Source organism: Pinus tabuliformis, chromosome X (assembly GCF_031772625.1).
Source record: "Pinus tabuliformis cultivar Carrire ecotype Pingquan chromosome X, CPIR1, whole genome shotgun sequence".
Lineage (NCBI taxonomy): Eukaryota > Viridiplantae > Streptophyta > Pinopsida > Pinales > Pinaceae > Pinus > Pinus tabuliformis.
This window is the reverse complement of record NC_142308.1, coordinates 272,763,323-272,776,740: the sequence shown is the minus strand read 5'-3', so window position 1 is coordinate 272,776,740 and position 13,418 is coordinate 272,763,323. Positions and strand designations below refer to the sequence as shown.

At 34.0% G+C, this 13,418-nt stretch overlaps 1 protein-coding gene across 1 annotated transcript; it reads right to left on the bottom strand.

Annotated features, from left to right (window-relative positions):
* Window positions 1-2,814: 2,814 nt before the first annotated feature.
* Window positions 2,815-4,779, bottom strand: LOC149139439 (ABC transporter I family member 17-like). Its single transcript, XM_089450719.1, has 5 exons — window positions 4,714-4,779; window positions 4,135-4,198; window positions 3,498-3,857; window positions 3,197-3,384; window positions 2,815-3,069 (listed from the first exon to the last, which is right to left on the bottom strand). Exons 1-5 carry the CDS (start codon window positions 4,777-4,779, stop codon window positions 2,815-2,817), a joined length of 933 nt encoding a protein of 310 aa, XP_089306845.1.
* Window positions 4,780-13,418: the final 8,639 nt, after the last annotated feature.

Genomic DNA, 13,418 nt, shown 5'->3' with positions numbered 1-13,418 from the left:
GTTTACCTTTTTTTAATAGAATTTGAGAAAAATGTTATTTACTAAATTCTATTGAGATTTTATAGTTTTTTAATGTAGCCACTTTTTAAATTTTAATGATTTAGAAGGACCCCATTTCATTTTGGCATTTTTTTTATAAAGCTTTTATTTAATATACACTTGTTAATAGAAGTACAATTTTTTTTTATAGCTCTTCGTCTTTGAAGGGTTAGATAAATATATGCCCTTCCAAATAAAATTAAGACCAACTCTTCAAATTTGATCACTGCTCGCATGGCGTAGAACTACTAGTCTTTGGAAGGACCAATAAAGGAATGTACAAATTCTCGCTATTTAGTTGCGTTAGCACTTCGTCGTAGCTCTTACGTCATTTTTGGAACGTTGTCTTAATTTTGATAATGGATCAATCCAACAAATTGGAATTCAAGAGGCCAAAGGATGACATCACTATCAGTGTGGCAATTTGTTGATGCCTAAAGTTTAAAGAAACAATATAACATCATGGTATTAATAAATTTGACTAACAAGAAACTAATGCTAGATGAAAAATGACAGGTATATCTTATACATAAAGAACCATAGGTTTTGCAGGGGATGCATGCAATATGATCAAGAGATAAACAGTTTTAAAATACCCAATTTGGTAAGATTTTGAAAAAATTTAATTTTTTTTGTAAATCTAAATTATAGTTATAAAATTTTAAGGTGTTTTAGAGTTTTCATTTTTATGGTCAAAAATAGGATTCAAATAATTTTATTGTCAGATTTTTTTTTTTTAAATTGTCACTTTCAACAATTTTTGGTTTACAATACTCCAAATTTGAATGTATAATTTAACATTCTATTTTATCAAATTTAATACTTTGTATTAAATTTTGTAATTTCAATTAAAAAATATTAATAAATTTATAGTTGTAAATTTAAATTTAGGAAATATTCAAAATATAATAGTAGTTTTAGTGTGATGTTTTGGAGTCTCTAGTAATTGTTTGGTGAAACTCTGTTAACAAATTTATGGCGAAAGCTTGATTTGTGTTGTTTAAATTATTTTTTTTCACTGCATATATAAATTCAGCATCCTCAAAAACTAGTAAAACGCTTCTATTGTGAAAAATTTCCAAAAAATAACACTTGAAAAAATATTTGAATATATATAAAACAATTATTCATATATATGACAATTATTCAGGGTTTAAAATTGAATTTGGATTTAGAAAAACAATCATTCCTAACCTCAATTAACAAAAACATTTATTTCTTTGCTATTAAATAAGTAAATATTTATCAATTATCCCTATAAACATTTTATTTTAAATAAAATTGAATAAATTCTTATAAAACAGGTTACCTGCACATGGGAATAAACGCCAAGTTAATTGTGGCAAAATTTTACACATTTTCAATTAAACGAGAGCAAAGGTGAATTTGCTCTCCATAAATGGGATTGTTGGATACTGAAAATCATGGTTACCAAATTCGGCCGTACTGCCGAAAAAAATTCGGAAATTTGTTGGTTTGATTCGATTTGCGAATTAATTCGAAAATTCGGGTTTGATCTGAATATTATGTTCACAGACTAAGAATCCACGCCTCTGACGGGAATGGGAAAGTCGAGGAATTACCGCTGACATTGCTTTTGAGAAAAGAAAACATTATACTCTTAAGACTGGTTCTTAGCCCACACTTTCATAACTTCGTGAAAGGCCTTGTCAAAAGAACTTTTTATATGCAATCAATGAGTGGTTTAATGAGTTAATGTTATTGTATATTTCTAATCGAGATTCTAGTTGGATTTAAAGTTCAAAACCTTTTTCAGATTTAGGAAATAGCATAAGAATATGGTTACTAAATGATAATGTTACCTATCAGTGTATGCAATAAGAAATTTACCGTAAATTTAGCAAGTTTTTAATAAAATATGTATAATTTTTACAAAAAAATATATGATATATATAATTTGTAAATTTGTAGATTTATCAAATTTAAACAAATATATTTTTAAAATAGAAATATGCATGAATTATATTAGTAAAAAGCAGAAATACAGCCTAAATTATATTAGTAAATGGATTTTCTTAATTAAGATTTTGAGTAAGTATTAAAGTATACATATTAACATTTTTTTATTATTTTGAGTAAGTATTCAGTATTAAATTATACATATTAACATTTTGTATTTTACTAAATAATAGATGTTGTTACTATACCTTATAAATTAGAGGTGAGTTTGGTTTGAAAAATAAATAATTAGCAATTGATAATATTAGCATATATTTTTAAACACTGTTTGCACACACTTAATATACCATTTCATTATGAACATAAAATACTTAATAATGTGGAATTTATGTGGTTCATTGTAATATATTATTTCTTGAAAATTCACTCTATATTAAATGTCATAATTTGTGGTGCAAGTGGGTGAATGAATCAATACAAAAATTCTTAAAACTTACTATTTTACTTGCTATTTTAAATATAAAACTAAGCTAACTGGTTCAATATATAATTTTATCTGCAATATTTATAATTGAAACAATTTTAAAAGAGTTTTTGTTGTTTTCAATGTTATAATTGTATATTTAAATTATTTAAAATATTGGAATAAGAAGTATACTACACTGCCGAATTTTTACCGTATTGAATTTTAAGTAACTGATTTTTTTTCTGTACCGAATCGAATTCGAATTTGGTAACTATACTGAAAATCTCATCTCCACCATGATGGTTGGCGACCGCACATTGCAAATCAATAGAAATCGAACTACACATCATTGATATTATTTCAAAAATTCATAAAAGCTAATATTGAATTCAGGAGCTCAATTCCAGGAACATGCGAGCCATGGGATGGTTGGCGTTGGAGAGCTGGTCCGGTTTCAGAGTCTCCACAATCTGTCCCTCCACCAACATAAACACGACATCGGCTATTCTCTGAATTTGTTTGACGCTATGCGACACAATGATAATGGTCATTTCCTTGCTCCTCCTCAGCTTCCCGATCGACTCCTCGATGTGCTCAGTGGAGATTGGATCCAGGGCGCTCGTCGGTTCGTCCAACAGCAGCACCTAATTCGCCCACAAAGACAACCAAATTTAGTGAAAATAAGGAAGTGACAAAATTCTTCCCCTCCCACACAAACAATTAGTCCCGATTCCCACCAGCATAACTAAATTTAGAGAAAGCAAGAGTGACCTCAGGCTCGTTGGCGAGAGTCCTGGCCAAGGCCACCCGCTGGGCCTGCCCAACAGAAAGACCGCTCACGGATCTGGAAGCCAGCGACAAGTCTAAGTCCGCCAAGCCCAGATACTTACCCACCTCCTCGTCCGACAATTTCTCCCCCCGGAGTGTGGGCCCGTACCTTATGTTATCTGCAACGCTTCCTGTGTATAAACAAAATTATCCCCACACAAGTCATAACTTCTTTGGCTGCAAGTGCTAGTTTGAGGAATAGATGTATTTGTGTGAAAATTTATGTATAAAGTTGACCACCGACCTTGGAAGAGCGCCGGCGTCTGGAAGAGCATACCGACCCGCCGTCGGAGGGCCAGCACGTCAAGCTGGGTGATGTCTTTGTAGTCTAGGAACACAGAGTCGGCAGGCGGTTCCCAGAGCCTGTTCAACGCCCTCAAGAATGTCGATTTTCCGCTGCCGCTCGGTCCAATCACACCCACCACCGTTCCCTTCCATATGTCCACTGACACTCCCGACAGAAGGTTCGTCCCCTCCTCGTTCTTCCTCCACAGATCTCGCACTCGTATTTTCGGATGCAGATGGCCATTGCCCACAGCTTCCGCGTCACCCGCCTTGTCGTCGTCGATGTGCAGAAGCAATTCCTCTCGCAATCCCTCATTTTCTGAAAAAGCCCGTGATTCATGTCACAACAATAATAATTCCGGAAAGAAATATATGATGCCAAAAACATAAAAACTTTAAATGCATACCTTTGAATTCCATTGTTCAACAAACTCAAGCATTTAAAGTCCGATAAAATAGAGGAAATAATTAATTCGGCCGTTTGTGAGCCAGACCCTAACTTCTGAGCGTGCTCTGAGATGGATTTATATTTGAGAATCCACATAGCTTTACCCAGCTGTGCGGTATCCCTAGTTGTACCTGCACTGCACAATTACCAGTAGTGTCTGATCCCTGGTTCGGCTTACCGCCGCTACCAATAGTGTGTGACTCCAGCTCTACCTGCACAGCAAAGGCACCTTCCAGCTCTACCTGCACAGCCAAGGTGCCATCTCCTCCGCGATGGCCGAGATTAGTTTAACTGAACGCATCAACTTGGAATACTTAAACATTCTTATCCCGGTCCCTTCAAATCGACAAATTCAATTCAAATGGGTTGTTGTTTTATTTTTATTAATAAAAATATAAACTATTTTTTTAATAAAAATCATATTATATATAAATTTTAAATAATAATAATTTATATGTCTAATTTATATTAAAACATTTAAAATAAATTGAAATAATAATATTTAAAATAAATTAAAATAATAATATTTTTTTTTACGGTGGGAAAATCTATTAATAAACTTATTATTATTATTATTATTATAATAAGTATTATTATTGATGAGTATGTATGTAAATTTTATTAAAAATATTAATATTAATATTATTATTATTATAATTATTATTATGATTATTGAGTATCTATGCCTTTCAAGACTTAAGAGTCAAATGGCTGCCACCTCTCATACCTCAATTTGGTTAAACTGCCACTTCCCATACACCAATTTGATCAATTTGGTGTCTGGCTCGGCCATGACCTTAAAATTGGATAATAATAATAATAATAATTATTATTATTATTATTTTACAATATAAATTAAAATAATAATTCATATTTATAATTATTATATTTCATATTTTTTATTTAAATTTAAAAACTTAATAATTACAACATGACTAATCTAACTAAGAAAAAAAAAGAGACCATTTTCAAATTATTATTTTTATCAAATTTCTCCAAAATTTGGGAGATATTTTTAGATAAACTTGAACTCTTTATCCTCGCTACTAAAATTATTCCATGAATATTCCATAACATTAAATCAATGTTTTAATCATATATATATATATATATATATATTGGGCCTGGAGTATGCCCTAAAACTGCTTCTGCTTGGCTAAGAGCTCGTCTTCCTCGGACGTAAGGAAACAGGTTAACGGCCCAAGACCCAGAGGCATCTGGCAGGAGTGAAAGCCTGCTCCCTTACGGACCACCAGCGGGTTATTTCAGGTGGCGTGGTTTTCCTTGATAACAGTGATGTGTCAACTGACATTCGCGGATAGCAGCCAGAGATGGCTATCCTCACTGTTAGTTTGACAAACTGAGTTTGATAGGTTTTTCCACCTTTTGAAAAAAAAAAAAATATATATATATATATAGCTAAACTATGTTTTTGCGAATTAAAGAATTCTATTACCTTGTGATCAATCCCTTACATGTTCATAGAGAATTTGGCTTTTTCAATTCCACTGGAATAAAAACCTAAGCCTATATCAAGAGACAAGCTAACGTGAATTTACATGAAATCTGATTAACTTATGATTGATAATGTCAATACTTTTACTACTTTCTTGGTAAAATAACCCCAATATGATTGTGGATTTTATGGAGGGTCCTTTTATCTTTGGTACATCAATCCATTTTAAGGAATTACTAGGAATAGGTGTAGAGGAGACAATAATTTCATTTCCTTGGTCTAATTCCAAATGAGGTTCTATTACTTTAATTGCTTCTTTATCACTATTTGATGAATTTGATTTACGAAAGTGTTTATGGCTACTCATTGACGAATCCAAAACCATAGTTGTATCTTGTGTGTCTCCATTTGATGGATGGATCTCGACTTCTGCATGATGAGGTGTCATTGCATGTGGTCTAGCGAAGGTTAGAGAACTCATTTTAGCTATAGAAGGTTTTCGTGGTTGCATATTTTCTAGCTTATGAGCTAAAGAAGTCTTAGCTCCTTTTGGAGATTTTGGATCTTGCCATCCTCATTATTTATTCCATCTAAAGGAGTAGAGATCCCTTGGGTAAAGGAGCATAAATTCTAGAGATGATTGTGTTGTTCAAAGATGCTATAGCAGAATGTTTTATTTTTGTAGTCCACTCGCTGCGAATAGATAGTGTCATTCCACTCGAGGAGAATTTCGTAGGGCAACCCTTTGTTGAGATCGATTTCATCACAGACTTGACCAAAGGTCACAATACCCTTTTCAACCCTTTCTATGTCTAATTTAATTAAACAATCGAGTGATTTTCCCATATTAGCTAAGATCTCGAGTTGCAGTAGATGAAGGCGAAAATTTGGGAATCTTACCCAAACAGGAGATATCGTAATTGGCATACAAAGAGGGTTAAAACTAGAAAACCAAGTTTTGAAAAAGAAACCCAAAATGACCCCAAAACCAAGGTACTCCATCAGAAGCATTTTAATAATCCTTCATATCTTTAAAATACACCACAAAATAACTTCCTTCGGATATTTAAAATACACCACAAAAAAAACTTCCTTTAGATCTTTAAAATACACCACAACTTTTTTTTTTGAGTAGGAAAAAACACAGTATTTGGGGACCCGGTCTGATGCACCCATTCTCAGAGTGCAAATTTTGTAGGCCATAACCCATTAAATTAGAAGATAATGACATGCGTCGAATAATCTATGTAAGCACCTTCAATTTGAAGATGATACACTTTAATAGTGGGGATATTTTCTACGTGATCCACAGTGAATGTTGTCCCTGAGATCTCATTGGGAATCGTTTGTGCGAGCCTTGGCTTGAGGGTATCCTTGATAGATTTGGGTTGGGAGGAATAGGATGCACTCGAGCCTTTTGCTCAACATCTTAGTCTTAACATAAATGACTAGAGGCATCATTGGTTAAGCCATACTTGTTGAGTGATTTTAGATCTTGAAGTTTCCTACCTCCATGTAGGAGTTGAATGATGCCATATGGGATTCCCATCTAATCTTGTATTTTGGCTATGAGTGAGGTAACGAGATATGTGGCTTTGACTTGCATGCAAAAGGATCCCCTTGAGAGTGGTCCCACAAAGATAATGAAAATATTCAAATATGGGGTAATAAACTCCTAATCGTTGTAGTAGGAACCCTTCCCTAAAAAAGATTTCCTTTCTTTTATCAGTTTCTATTTTACCAGATCTTAAGGCAAATCTGGTTTCCGATCAATTATTTCCACAAAACCAATGTCATTATCCCAGTATAACTTCCTTCTCAAGATTCCTTGGAAGGAATAAGTTTGAGCGAGCGTTTGGATCCACACCTTAGTCTTGACATTAAATGAATAGAGGCATCCTTGTTTATGCCATACTCTCTGAGTGATTTTAGATCTTGAAGTTGCCTATCTCCACCTAGGAGTGTATGATGCCATATGGGATTCCCATCGAATCTTGTATCCTCGCTATGAGTGAGACAACGATGTCTGTGGCTTTACTTGCATGTAAAAGGATCCCCTGATAGTGGTCTCACAAAGACAATGAAAATCTTCAAATCTGGGGTAATAACCTCATCATGGTTGAAGGAGGAATTGTTCCCTAAAAAATATTTCCTTTATTTTATTAGATTTTGTTTTACTAGATGTTGAGACAAATCTGGTTTCTGGTTAACTATTGCCATAGAGCCATTGCCATTATCCTAGTATAACTCCCTTCTCAAGATTCCTACCTTTCTGCTTAAGATGGAGCTTTCTTGAATGATGACCTCCCTCTTAATTGCATATATATTTTTTTTTTAGAGTCATGAGACAATTTGAAATCCCAATGATCACTATAATCTGTGCGTTGACCTCCATGATATGACTAAACTTATGAAAAGCATTTTCCAAAGTCATGTAGGAGGTGCTCCATGAAAGGCCTCTAATAAAACAACGATAATCCAGAGCGTCCGACATGGCTCGATATTATCCAATAAATTTTGATAAACTAAACTATGTATTTGACCTATTTGGATATTTATTCTTTTGATTTAGAATATTTTTTTGAATAAATAAATAAATTTAGTATGTTTAGATTTTGGGCATTAAAATGATACATATTACATAGCTCAAATTTATAATTTTAACAATTTCCAATTGAATTTAAGTGAAAAGCAAAATGTTAAAATGTAAAAAAATCAATTTAAGATCAAGTGGGTTAGTCCACGTCATCGAGTCACTAAAGGGAATGTAGAAGTCTGATATATTTAATATTAATTTCTTCTCCCTTTATTAAAACACGTCTCTGGATTCAAGTGGCAGTGCGTATTATTTTTAGGAAACGAGCCCTCCATGGAACAACAGGCTAAGCTTTTTACCCACGACCTCCGCGTCACGCACCTCGATGTCGTCGATATGCAGAAGCCCTTATTTTCTTCAGAAGCACGTAATTCATGTCATAACTATAATAATTCCTGAAAGAAATATATGATGCCAAAAACATTAAAATGTTAAATGCATACCTTTGAATTTCGGCCAAGTGTGATACCAGACCCTAACTTATCGGCGTGCTCTGATACATTGAGATGGATTTATGTTTGGGGAGGCACATGGGTTTACCCAGCTGTGTCATATCCCTAGTTGTACCTGCACTGCACAATTACCAGTTGTGTCTGATACCTAGTTCGACCTACGCCGCTACCAGTCGTGTCTGGCTCCAGCTCTACCTGCACAGAAAAGGCACCTTCCAGCTCTACCTAGACATGGAAGGTGCCGTCTCCTTCTACTCTAACTGAACGCATCAAATTGGAGCACTTAATATTCTCATGTTGGCAGGTTAGTTTTCGTAAATAGATCGGTAAATTCCATCATAATTTCAATACTCAGAATTGACATTGCGATACTCAGTAACGACCTTTACCCATAAATTACATAGTTTAGTTACTGAACCATGGATTTTAACTATGCAGATAATTATTTTTTTTATATAAAATATATTTTTGAATGAATAAATAAATAAATTTAATTTTCTATATACTAAAAAATTAATATATTTCAAATACTATACTTAAATTTACAATTACAATATTCTTTTGTCAAATAAATTAATATATTTCAAATACTATACTTAAATTTACAATTACAATATTCTTTTGTCAAATAAATTAATTTTGTCTTATATAGATAAAACATTAAATCTATTTATATATTAAAAAATCACTTTAAATAATAAAAAAAGTTACAATCACACTCAAACTTATATAACTATATTATATAAAAATATCAAACACTTTAAATCTAATATAACCATTTAAACAATGATCTATTAAAAATCAGTCATAGAGCTTATCAGGATACTACCATATATCAGCGTATCAATGAGGGTTTGGAACTTAGACTTAATTTAAATTTTGGGATATGATGGTTTCCCACTTTTGAGATTCTGGACTTTGGATTTTGCAAATAAGTAATCGACGTTGCACGTTTTTGCTCGGTAAGCCACTCGATGTTGATGATTGATGGGAAGCCCATTTCTTGGGCGGGGCCAGAGTGGAGATTTAAAATATTTTTAGTAATGTATTAAATATAACTATATAATTAATATATATAATCATCATCTATAAACACATTCTTTATATTATTAGTCTTTTTATCTTATAAACTATTTAAAACTATATATATATTTTTACCAAAAAAAATACCAAAAACTATGAAAGTACATAGACCATGAAAAAAAAACCAAATACATACTATAAACAATATCTTCAACCTTCCCAGAATTGCATGCCGTTTGAATCCAAAAAAATATTGTATCGTTGCTCTGAAAAGGGCAGGTTTGGGTCTAAATTCTTCCTGTCCCACCCGGTGTTAGTTATTTCGACTTTAATGCGCGTAGCACCTTGGGCATGCAATGAGAAAGAGAAGCTTCCAAAGGTTTTTTTGTGAAGATATAAAATAAGGTGACACAACACCTTGGAACACGTGCTCATGAAAGCTTATCCCAATTTCTCATTTTCTATTTTTTTTTTTTTTTTTTTCCGAAGGTGGTAAAACCTATCAACTCAGGTGTCAAACCAACAGTGAGGACAGCCATCTCTGGCTGCTATCCGCGAATGCTGGGTTTGACTCATCACTGTTAAATAGGAAAACCACGCCCCCTGGCATAACCCTGCTGGTGGTCCAGGCTCTCACTCGTGCCAGATGCCTCTGGGTCTTGGGGTAATCGGGAGCAGGCTCTCACTCCTGCCAGATGCCTCTGGGTCTTGGGCCGTTAACCTGTTTCCTTACGTCCGAGGAAGACGAGCTCTTAGCCAAGCAGAAGCAGTTTTACGGCATACTCCAGGGCGAATTCTCATTTTCTACTTGCTAAGTACAGTGTAAGCTGCACTTTATATATCAAATATATTTAGCGAAAATAATGAGAATATTTAGATTATAAATGTTTAAATAATTTGAGAATTTTTTATATATTAAAGTAAGTTTAAGTTAATGATAATCACTTATGACATGTTAATTACAATATAAATATTTAAAAATAATAATTTATTAATTTGCAAAAATGATTAGAGATATTTATTAAATGAATTTAAAGCTAGTGTAAAGAAATGAATTAACTTTTGTAATATATAATTTTTATTTATATAAATCAGGTTGATTTATTTGAATTTTGAATTTTCTTAACACTGGTATATTATTATGTTATTTGCCGTCTTTGTATAGTGTCACTTTTGTATAGCTAAATGATGTAATCTTGTTTTAAAAATTCATAAAGATGTAGAGGACCGAATGTTCTTGTACACACATAAGAAAGTTATAATATCCTTGAAATTATAAGGCTTTTTATTAGAGCAACCTAAAAGAGTTAACTTTAACCAAGATGTGCTTTTTTTAAAGATCAAAATGTTCTTCAATGAAGAATATAATTTGTATTTTCAAATAATTACAGTCAAAATAGTTCTAGTGGAAATAAACTAGGGGTGTATTTTTAAATTTTGATACATGTCTAAAGAAAATTTTATTAAAAATAGTGAGCATTGTTAAATTTTTATTAAGTATATATATACTTAATAAAAAAATATATTTTATGTATCTGATGTCCAAACCACTAGGTTTGAGATTCCAAATCTATATCTTGTAAGCTTGTTGGGACTACATCTTTATCATGTCCAATATATCATCCTGATTGGGGCAAGGAATTGAACTGATGACTTCACATCAAGGAGTGTCTTAACAAAGCACTTGATCAACATTTAATGAAGACCCCATGGACTGAAGCAATCAACTCATCATGTACATAAGCTTTCTGTTAGGCAAAAAAATAAATGCCAGAAACCATGTGTGCATTCCTAACACTAAGAACCTGCATGCATTTCTATTGATAGGAATGTGTATGCATTCATACCATTAGTAACACACAATAAAGGGTTAAACAGACAAAAAGTGAAAGGAGAGAAGGGGGTGAGGTGGGGAATAATGAGTAGGAAAGTGAGGGGCAAAGAGGGGGAGAGAGTGAGAGTGAGTAAGAGTTGAATAGTCAAATAAATAAGGAAAGATGATGGGGAACTTTGTGAAAGAGAGAGAGAGAGTGAGAGAGTGGGGAAAGAGATATTTATGAGAGACAAATGGAAGAAAAGAGAGACGAAGTTGGTGTTGGGTGTGTGTTATATTCTTTCCATGACGAGTCGCACACGCCGGGGTTGATAGTCCCCCTTGTTCATTGCATTAGGCACAACAGTGGGGTGACAGGGGGGACGTAGCCCCCCTTGTCAGGGGGTTTCAAGGGGGGTGGTAGGCCCCCTGCAAGGGGTCTAGGGTAGCGCCTTGGGAAAAAAAATTTGGACCCTATATTAGGTGGGTGGACCTACCTATGGTTTTGTGCATGGGTTTTGCACATGGTTTTGGGCATGATGGTTTTCTTCCTATGGTATTTTGTAGATCTAGTTAAGGGAACTACGGTTATGTTCTAATCAAGGATTAATGGATTGGCATTTATGAATGTTTTGGGATGTATATATTTGTATTGTGACATTGAAAGGAACATAATGAAAAATCAATTTGGTAGTCCCGATTTTGGAGTTAAGGGGAAAATCTCTATGTATTTGTTTTACATTCTCATCATTGTTTATTTTATGTTTTTGGAATTCGTTTGCAGGTAATTTATGTACAAGGTTAAAACCTGCATTTGGTATTAGAGCCATTTCAACTTCAAGGGGATGCCTTTGCTGCTGAGGGGTTTTTCTCGAGCCCATGGTAGAATATGGTTAGTGGAAGATCTGTGGGATCAATTCTTGCAGTGAAAGAAGTATGTCGAGACAATAATTCAGAGGTTTAATATGTAGGATATTAAAACCATCAAGGTTCCTATTCCTGTAGGTGTAAATTTATTTACTGAACATTGTTCCAAGATACAAGAAGAGGAAGAGGACATGTCCCTTGTTCCACACACAAGTGCAGTTGGTAGCTTGATGTATGCAATGGTCTGTACTAAACCAGACATTGCACATGCAGTGGGAGTCTTGATCAGGTTTATGTCAAAATTAGGGAAAGAAAATTGGACAACAGCGAAGTGGGTTTTCAGGTATTTTCGTGGCACTAGTGATTATGGTTTGTGCTACCAAGGAAGACCAGAATTGGACAGAGTTTTGGACATCCATGGCTTTGTTGATGCACACTGGGTTAGAGATTTGGATTTGATAAGATCTACAAGTGGGTATGTGTTTAACCTATTTGGAGGTGCACTTAGTTGGATGAGCAAGAGACAATTTGTAGTGGCACTTTTAACTACAGAGGTAGAATACATGGCAGCCACTCATGCAAGCAAGGAAGCAATTTGGTTGCAGAGATTGTGTTCAAGTATGGGGTTATTACAACGAGCTATAAGGATAGACTGTGACAGCCAAAGTGCAATTTTCTTAGCAAAGAACCCTGCTTATCATTCAAAGACAAAGCACATTTATGTTCAATATCACTTTGTTAGGGATATGGTTGAGGACAAAAAGGTGTTGGTGGTAAAGGTGGGCACTTTGAAGAATGTTGCAGATGCATTGAAAAAGTTTGTGAGCATTGAGAATTTTTCTTGGTGTAGAGAAAAAATGGGCGTTGCAGGGTTGTACCAATGAATAAGCTCTCTTGTGACCCCCTGTGTGGAAAATAAAAAAGTGGGAGAATGTTGGGTGTGTGTTCTACTCTTTCCACGGCTAGTAGCACATGCGAAAATTATTTTGGACCCTATATAATGTGGGCTGACCTACCTGTGCTTTTGTGCATGGGTTTTGCACATGGTTTTGGGCTTGATGATTTTTTCCCATGGTATTTTGTAGATCTAGTCAAGGGAACTACGATTATGTTCTAATCCAGGGTTAATGGATTGGGGTTTATGAATGCTTCAACACGTATATATATGTTTTGTAACATTGAAAGAAACATAATGAAAAATCAATCTGGTAGTCCCGATTTTGGG

Coding starts and splice junctions, on each gene's coding strand:
- LOC149139439 (XM_089450719.1), bottom strand. CDS start 4,779: ATGGCCGAGCCAGACACCAAATTGATCAAATTGGTGTATGGGAAGTGG. Junction 4,199..4,713: donor GGCAGTTTAACCAAATTGAG/GTATGAGAGGTG, acceptor TTTGCTGTGCAG/GTAGAGCTGGAGTCACACAC. Junction 3,070..3,196: donor CTCTCGCCAACGAGCCTGAG/GTCACTCTTGCT, acceptor TGGGCGAATTAG/GTGCTGCTGTTGGACGAACC.